We start from the raw sequence: 9,736 nt of genomic DNA on the forward strand, positions 1-9,736 counted from the left end.
AACATTTCCTTTTCATAGATAATCTAAAGGGGCATTAGCTGTCATTTTGTCACCAAAATTGAATTCAATGAAAATGGTTCTATATTATATACTTCAGTAATGATAGCAGTATCTAAATATTTCAAACGTTAACACTTTTTAACCTCAAAGCCGGCACATGAATATGTAATTTTGATGATTAAATAATTATTGTCTTGCAAGACAATACCTCTCCCTCACATATTTTTTTTTACACTAGAAGCAGTTATCTAAAGTAGTTTTATTAGGTTTCTCCTGTTGTGTACAAAATAAACGTCTTTATTAGTCATTAATATATATTCCTATGCCATTGAGAAATTCTGAGAGAGAAATGGTTGCCATCACTTTCACAGCTAATGCCCCTTAAAAGGTCTAAAGAGAAATTCAGAGTCATTTTAAAAGTATGAAGTTAAGAGTATATATTCACGAAGTTAATGTATATGTATGAAGTTAATGTATATGTATAAAGTTAATGCATATATATGGAGTTAATGTATTGTTTGAAGTTAATGCATATGTATGAAGTTAATGTATATGTATGAAGTTAATCAATAATCCGTAGTTAAAACTAGTAAGTAAAGAACGGTCTAAATCGGTATAAAACACGTCAGACAGCGTTCGACCAAGCAACATGGTTGCATTTGTAAATTACATCATTATCATGACCATATAATCAAATGTTGACTTTGAATAAGACTGTTGAAACACCTGTAACATTGACACATTTGTCAGTAGCCTGTCTCGGATTAAAATTCGATCATACGCAGAACAAGCTCTGCGTATCGAATCAGTTGAGAGACATGAACGCCATATGCAGATAATATTGTAATACTGTTACATAAATATGGGAAGTGGACGATGGAGAAGCTGATTTCATCCCGATTGTCATAAAGCTGGGCTGTTAGGTTGCCACTAATAACTTATGTTCAATGACATATACAAACATAAAGCCAATATGGAAATTTTACTTTTTTTTAAAAGTTCACATGGACATATCAAATCGACACATGAATAAATGTAAATAATGTTAATAGATAAACTGTTTCGATGTATTTAAATGTCAAGCTGACGGTGGAGATAGATAACATAATTCAGTGGCTGATGAACTGATCACGAGAACATGGCGGGTAAATTTCTTCTTTGTCTGTTGGGAGTTTTGACGATCTCTGTCGTACAAGGTTAGAACCTTAAGCAATAATTTTCAACAATTCATCATAGATTGGTTCTCTTATTATCTATCTGCCATTTCTGTCGCTTTCTTTCAAAGTGACGTATGGAATGCTGTCGAAATTGATTAATTTTTAACGAATACAATCAGTGTTTTTTGTGTTGTTTTTTGTAGTTTTTTTGTTTTTGTTTTGGTAAATTGACAATTCCCTAATTCTACTTTTCTCTTAGAAATAGATCGAATTTTTTTCTTCTCCAGTAACTAGTATGAAACTGTATCAACCAAGAAAATATAAACTATCAAACTCTGAAATGTGTTAAAGGGACAACTTTAATTAGAACATCTTGAAAGAAAGTTACCGATGTTTAACGGTCTTCTATAGATGATATTTTAAACTGCCAAGTTTGTAATTTCCACTTTCGTTTTCACCGTAAAAAATTCATTTTCATAATCATAGAATTTTGTAAACATCAGCAAGAATTGTATTAATTTCCTTGAGCAAACTTTTAAAATCCAGTTTGATAACATGAGAGAAACTATTGCTTTGCGAGCTTGTAGAAATACCTCTGTAGGAATTTTAAGTTGATGAGATGTCGTTTATGAGTTTGTAGGAATTTTATTTGATAAGACGTGTACGAGATACCCCAGGAATCTGAAGTTTTATAAATCAAATCAAAATAGAAATCCGTAAAAAATTATCCAATCTGGAAAAAAATATATGCACCGTCTTCTATTAAAAAATAACAGGATGGCAACAGAATTAGGGAGAGGGGACTCCCCTGAAAAAAAAAAAACCTTGGGTTTACCTGGAAGAATTAGCGATTATTTCAGCAACCGGAGTGTTTCAGCTTTTCCCCACTTTGACAGTTCATCCCTTGGTTACTTTGTTTGCTGTTCTAAGTCCCTTTCAAGATTGTTGCAATCCTTCAGAGACGCTAGCAGTTGTACATGTACATACATGTAGGGGGAGAGCCGTGTGTTTCTTTTCTTGGTGCTGAAGGCCGCAGCAGTAAATGTGTTCTATTGTGTCAAGGTCAACCGTGAAACAATTGTATCAAATCAACCAGTATAGTTATAAGGAAAGAAATGAATTAGATAAATTTAAAACGTACTGGGAAAAATGGTATCCATAAGTCAACTGACTCCCTTCTCTCTCTCTCTCTCTCTCTCTCTCTCTCTCTCTCTCTCTCATAAAAAGAAAATGAACATTATAATACATATATATATATATATATATATATATATATATATGTACGCTTAAATATATTCATATTCTTTTGTATCTATTTCTGTGCAAACGTATGTCGATTGAGTGAAATAGAAAAAAAGGTCAACCGTGACACTGGGCTTCCGTTTCTGAGGACCCGTGGCTTTTACTTCTAACGTCGGACGCTCGATAAAGGAACAATCACTTCCTATGTTTGCCGTCGGAGCCGAGAATGGGACACGGGTCCTCCCAGTGGCGAAACGAACTACTTGGATACCGTGGCCTGAATGTTAGGAAAAACTTGTGTCATCATAACTGTGGAATTTCATTATTAATATACTTTGCAAAATTTCATGATAGTTTTATCACAGCATTTTACAAAGAATTCATATGTACTCCCATGTGTTAATATTTCTCTTTCAAGTATTTAGTTCAGGAAAAGATGAAGCGGAGATTGATTCTGCAATTCATCAGTCAATGAATACGTACTACATTATTCAAAATCACATGAATGGAAATTCGGTCACTTGTTTCAGGTGATTTCACGTGTCAGTCGGACAGTGACTGTTTGCTCTCCGGTTATCATTGCTGCAAAGGCACTATCTACTGTTGTTCTGATGGGTACATATGTACTGGTACCGACACCTGCCTCAGTATCGGGTGAGTATACTTGATTTTAGGACTTTGTAACTTACATGTCAACACTATTCTGAAATTTCTACGGCAACAATAATCAAGGTATGTCATTATCTGCACATGATGGTGATTTGACGGGGTCGACTATCATTACTTATACCCACCTTTAATTTGATCTCTCTCTCTCTCTCTCTGAGTGCGTACGAGGTCGCCGTTCCCGTTGTTCTCGTGCTTCGTTCGTAGAGTCGCGAACGACGAGAACATGTACCCACGAACATGTTCTTTGTTCTTCGACAGCACTACTTACAGAGGTGGTGTGAGTTCTTGCACCTCGAACCCGTTCTCGGGTTGCGTACTAGGCGTTCGGGATCAACAGGAATTTGTACTCGTACGAAGAAGGGCGATCTCGAACGCTCTCGCTCTCTCGCTCTCTCTCTCTCTCTCTCTCTCTCTCTAGCTAACCAAACCTTTTAAGTGAGGCCGTCCTCACAATGTATAGAAGAGAATACATACATATACTATTCTAAAGGAAAAAATGCACTATTAAAGGTATAGCTATAGGGATACCTATAAAAGTTTATCTAATACTCTCTTTCGAATTATGAAAAAAGGGTTTTGAGAGAGAATATTAGTAAGGACATGTCCTCATGCCATTTGTCGTCATTAAGCTAATATTGTATCTACATCTTTCACATGCCGTTGGTCACATTTATGAGGACGTAATTGTGAGGACATTTACATTCATTTTGTCCTCAGTGCAATTTTGTCCTCACAACTTCTGTCTATTGGTAGAAATTTGCCCTCACTTTGCACTTTTTACTGGCCTTCTCTCTCTATCTCTATGCTCCACAGAGTCAAGTTACATACATACATCTACTTTTTCTAAAATTCTTGATTGCTAGTCATTGGTTTTATTTTTGAAATTTCAATTGATAATTGATACTGTTTCTGTAAGACCGCCGTAATAACCTTTTGTTCCATTGTACTTAAATTCTGTATTGATATAAGATAAGATAATGTCTATTTGTTAACCCTACTTTAGATGATTATTATCGTGTCTTTGTTATTAAATTGTCACATAGGAGAGTTCGTTCTCCCTAATTCGAAAGACCCGTGAGTCTCACATCTCAATGCCGAGAGTTTGGCGATACAATTCCTCATGAAATTGTCGCTCTCTTGAGTAGCTCATCCATGCCTATTCTTGATATCGTGAAAGTCTAGAATAAATTGCATTGATTTGAGCAGGATTTCTCTATGTTCTGTGTTTTTCAATTGTTTGTATTATAAAACAATATTCATACAAATTAATATTCTCTAATGTGAAAATGTTCAAACTTTTAAGCCCGTGTTACTTCTTCAGTGTTATTTGCCCGCGAGAGAATCGCGGACTCACAATATGTGATGCGTCATTTACGATGAAGCTTCGACGGGGAGTGTGTTGGCTTTCGTACTATGATCCTCGTATTGCAGTCCTCTCTACTGTCTACTCATCGCTAAATGTCGAATACCATATCACAAAACAGTATAAGCCTTAAGATATTGACATCATCAGAAGTTCAGAACTTAAGGAACACATACTCATCACACCGGAAATACTTATGCCTGTGTCACATTACTAGCGGGTACCGGGCGAGGTATAGGTATCGGTGGGGGACCTGTCAAGATCTAAAACCGTAGGGACACATTTCCAAGTCTGCCGGGTGATTAGCTCTCCTCATATACCGCCCGCATCTCGGGCGGGACAAGGAAGGCAGCCGTATGTTTACCGGGCGGGGAGCGTATGGAATGATGGTGTTGGTGGCCGCCCGATATCCGTAAGGTTATCGGTAGGTAACCGGGAGGGGTACGTCCGGTACCCATACGGACATCGTACGGACTAGGTACCCCCGTGCGGTCACCGCTCGGACACCTGAGGGGTATCGGATGAAGCCCGGACGATGTCCGTTCTGAGAACATCCGGGTATCGTTCGGTGACCTTTGCCTTTTCATGCGTGTTAAGTGCAATTAAGGCAATTTCAAACTGGTGTATATATACCTATCGTCATCATCTCCAACATCATCATCGACGCTGTTGCCATCAACATCGACATGGCCAATCCTCCGAGGCATCTGAGACTGCCGTTCCTACGTCTACAACTCGCTGAAGCACGTGAGCGTTATCTTACGATGGGGTTGACATCGCCAGGATTTAACTCCGCGCTAAAGGCTGCCGGTGGGGTATACGGGCCCTGAATGGCGTGTTCTCACCGCATGGTCCCCGGCCGGACACTTTTCAGATTTTGGCATTCTCAGGCCGCTCAGAACCCGCTACCTAGTCGGATACCTAATCGCAGTGTAATGTGACACAGGTATTAGTATATTTAAGAAATGTCGTGTGTGTTGCAGGATAACCTCCGAAGTCGAGAAATGTTTTGAAATATAAAAGCCGAGGCGTTAACTGAGGCTTTTATATTCCAAACGGCATTTCGAGAAAAATATTTCAAGTATTTAGTTTGATGTTAACGGGATATATCAATTGCTTTGAATACAGTTCAATATGCATCGCCATATCTATATGTATATAACTTTCGGAATGCAAACGATTGGTTTATACTGAATCAAACGTACTTCAGTCATTTATGAATTTGTTTTACAACATATATTGATTGATTTTTCTGATTATAGAATTGTTTGAATTATCAGTCATCGACTTTATTGTTGCATTAGTAAAACTCGAAGTGCAAGCGAAATGTGTGTCAATTTTTTCATAATCAGTTAATACGTATGAAGGTGTATCGTAGTATAATGAACGCGGCATTTCTTTTATTTTTGCAATAACAGTGGTAGAATTAATAGTTTGAGTGATCAATGTTAAAAATGTGGGTATACGCAATGGTAGTCTAGAGGTGTCGCCACCCTGACACTGATAACGACAAACTTTACACTTCTTTTATCTTCTACACTGTACACTCTTCATTATCACACATTTGTTTCTTTAGTTTGGTTGCCTCATTTGTGTGACATGCCAGATGTTACTATACTGCCAAAACAACTCTTTCTGTGCATCAACACTTGTGTTTTAGCAATTTGAATCTGTTTTATGCAAATTATATGTTCAGAAATAATTCCATTTTCATCCTCTGTTTACTTAGGATAATCGTTGGCCCCATCGTGGGCGGAGTACTCATCATCATCAGCATCATCGTCTGCTGCATTCGATACCGTAAGTCTGTCACGCATTAACACGTACAAAGTACTGCGCTTAGAATCACCTCGTGTTTATGTTCCGATGAACTGTCTGCTGTGACGTAAAATTGTTTTATGTTCTCTGCTTGTGACAACAAATTGCACTGATCAAACAACCCGTACACTCAGGTCACAGTTATTTTTCTACACGTGTTTAAAGAAGTTAACTCCTCGGCTTTTGAGCACAACCGCGCTGGATGCTATAACTGTATATGCACTTGTACAAGTATGGAAGAGACGACTGTGCAGAATGTTATAACTGTGTGGAAATGGTTCATTGCTTATTTTATTGGCCTAATTATATCATACACGGTACATATATTAGTTAAACCACAGGCAATTGCATCACTTGGGGTCGAATTTACTACACTGCAATTGCCTGTGAGTTAAACTTATTTCTATTTCAATTCTTTTGAAAGTGCTTCATTTGGAATGGACTAAACCATTTCTTTTTAAGAACGTCTATATTAATTTACCGGAAACTTTATATGAAAATTTTGGGGTCTGAGCCAATAATAATTATTTTTTTAATTTATATTCCACACTTTTGATAAGCTCCATCTTGAATTTTGAGACAAGGCATTTAAACTTATGTGTACTTTTAATTTATGTGATTATTTTTTTAAAGTGGAAAAGTTCATTGTTTATTTCCAGTTTTTTAACATTCATCATGCTAGTTCAACATTCTCTAATTAACATAACCAAAGCACGAGAAAGAGCTAGATTGTTTTGAATTGACTATTAGTTGTGTTTTTGTTGTTAGTGTCTTGAATTGTCTTTGAAATACGACATGGTGTAGTTCTTGAGTCTGCGCGGTATGGTTTATTATCATTCATGTACTTAGCGTTTTTTAAAATTTTGGAGCAATCAGAACTCTTTCATTAATTAGTATAATCTATAAATCAGAACTTGTTTTAAGTATTATCATTTTTATTTGCTTATGCAATCATCAAAATTTTGCTTCAACACACAAAGGAATATCGCTAAAGTATTTACACAGTATAAGACATGGAAAACATCGGTTCGTACCCGAGATAGTGGGGTAAATATTCCGATGTTCTTTCTAACTACCATGTATAATATTCCAACCAATTGCATGCATCCTCTGAAAACTAACACATGCGCAGTGTTATTACAAAAACCAACATATTGCTCGTACAAGGCAAGGTAAACTGTCACAATTCATCATAAGAGTTGAACCTCTCTACTTTCGATTACAGCTCGGGTAACCCGGGTACATACTGGGGTTTTGGTGAGGAGTGTTTGATACAATCTCACTCTCAATTGTAAACAATTTCCTACTGGTACCTATCTGGATTGAGTGTGTATATTGTTTTCAAAAAATGCACATAAATAATATCACTGATTACACACGCTATATATTCCGAAATAGTGCCCTGGTTTATGTCCTGTTTCGTATTACATGTCATTTTCTTTGCATGACCATATCTACCAAGTGATATACGAAATTTACAAGCTAATTATACATGATGAGAAAATAATTACAGGTCGTAGACTGAGTGCAGTGGCCTATGGACAGCAACAGGCTTACGGACAACAACAGGCCTACGGTCAAGGTTACGGAAAACAATAGACTCATAACTCACCTATGGGATTATTCCATCGAACACCTGCCAAACTTAGTCAGGAGACACTATTCTCTTGATGTTGGCAAGTGAGCATTCCCTGATAATAGATATTTCAAATGCGCTTTAGTTTTATGACATCTTATATAATCCTGCTCGATATGTCTATGTGATTATTATTAACATTTTTTTCTGTATTTTTTCTTTTCATTGATGTGACTATTGAATATTTCGGACTGCTTAATCCTATGCATGTATTCATTTTCAACATTTTCGCTGAAATAAAGTTTCACAGGAAAAGGAATTTTGAACTTATTTGTGTTTATGCATATATTGGTTCTACAATTTCTAATTATGTTTTTTGTATAGGTAATTGCCATGAAAACAGAGTTATATACTGCTTAGGGGGGCTATAAGATTGTATACCCACATTTAAAAGGTGAAGATAACGAACAGGGATCAAGTCCATAATTCCTATAAAGAATACAACGTTAAGAGTATGGCAAAAAAAATCCTGGACATATCAGTGGAGAGATCAGGTTCCTAGGTGGAGTAAGCATTTCATGTCGATAGGTCACAGCCGCTGTGAGCCCTATATCTTAATCAGTAAACGGAGTAATACATGGTCAAAATTAGTGTGTAAAGAACGGTCTAACAATTGTTATGAAACAAGGCAGACGGGATTCGACCCGATAACATGTTGTATCTGTAAACTGGATCTTTATAACGACCACAGAATTTGTGAAATGATCAGGATATAGGGCTCACGGCGGGTGTGACCGGTCAACAGGGGATGCTTACTCCTCCTAGGCACCTGATCCCACCTCTGGTTGTCCAGGGATCCGTGTTTGCCCAATTATCTATTTTGCATTGCTTATAGGAGTTATGAGATTGATCACTGTTCGTTATCTTCACCTTTCATGCTTAATTTAAACGAAATTGTTGACACCCCTGCAACATCAACTTATTTGTCAGCAGCCTGCCTCGATTTACGCAGAATAAACTCTTTCGTATCGAATCATTTGAGAGACATCAACACCGTATACAGACGACAATAGAATATTATTATGGTGGACAGGGGATGCTTACTCCTCCTAGACACCTGATCTCACCTCTGGTATATCCAGGGGTTCGTCTATTTTGTATTGCTTATAGGAGTTATGAAATCGATCACTGTTCGTTATCTCCACCTTTCATGAATATGCAAAGTTGACGATAGAGAAGCTGAAGTCATCCCTTTCATCATAAAGTTGGGTTATTAGTTTGCCGTTACCATCTATTTTCAATAAAATATCCAAGTATGAAGCATATGTGGAATATGTGGTTTCCTTTTTTCGAGTTCTCTGGAATATCGGTATATCGAATCGACATAAGAATGAAAATTATTGTTGATAGATAAAACGTCGTCGATATATCTGAATGTCGAATTGAAAGCCACAGAAAGATATTTTTTCGTCTCATGTAGAAGAATTGAGCAAATTCTGCCTTATAAGAATATAAAAGCAGGTCAGCAAATAAAGGAGCACAATTTATGCCCATGAGTAATTCAATAGACTGTTGGAAGACCTGTTCACTAAAGATAACGCAAATATTTTCAATGAGAAGCTCCAGCATCTCTTTAGTGACAAATTCACAATATTTGTGCGTAGAATCAGAGTGGTGTTTTACAAAGTGATTTTTAAAAAAAAAAAAAAAAAGTCTGAGCACAAAATATGAATATTTTCGTGTTCCAATGTTCTTGAAGTAACAGTCGTTTATGACGTCATAAAGACTGGCGGCCGTTTCACTAACCGATCGTAGATTGCGAACATAGGCATAAACATTATTAATCGTAGCACTTACGACCATTTCACTTAAAGTTAAAACTTGTTGTTTACGACTAATATTGATCGTAAC

The 9,736-nt window shown here is 36.8% G+C and overlaps 1 protein-coding gene across 1 annotated transcript; it reads left to right on the plus strand.

Annotated features, from left to right (window-relative positions):
- The first annotated feature begins 1,072 nt into the window (after nucleotides 1-1,072).
- LOC125658903 (uncharacterized) lies at nucleotides 1,073-8,144 on the plus strand. The gene is made up of 4 exons (XM_048890348.2): nucleotides 1,073-1,196; nucleotides 2,930-3,053; nucleotides 6,161-6,231; nucleotides 7,763-8,144. Exons 1-4 carry the CDS (start codon nucleotides 1,139-1,141, stop codon nucleotides 7,846-7,848), a joined length of 339 nt encoding a protein of 112 aa, XP_048746305.1. The 5' UTR covers nucleotides 1,073-1,138; the 3' UTR covers nucleotides 7,849-8,144.
- Nucleotides 8,145-9,736: the final 1,592 nt, after the last annotated feature.

Source organism: Ostrea edulis, chromosome 9, assembly GCF_947568905.1.
Source record: "Ostrea edulis chromosome 9, xbOstEdul1.1, whole genome shotgun sequence".
NCBI classification, from domain to species: domain Eukaryota; kingdom Metazoa; phylum Mollusca; class Bivalvia; order Ostreida; family Ostreidae; genus Ostrea; species Ostrea edulis.

Bases quoted from the DNA above. Each gene is read 5' to 3' on its own strand.
- LOC125658903 (XM_048890348.2), top strand. From the start codon at position 1,139: ATGGCGGGTAAATTTCTTCTTTGTCTGTTGGGAGTTTTGACGATCTCT. The intron at 1,197-2,929 runs GTTAGAACCTTA...CACTTGTTTCAG, and splicing joins GACGATCTCTGTCGTACAAG to GTGATTTCACGTGTCAGTCG. The intron at 3,054-6,160 runs GTGAGTATACTT...CTGTTTACTTAG, and splicing joins GACACCTGCCTCAGTATCGG to GATAATCGTTGGCCCCATCG.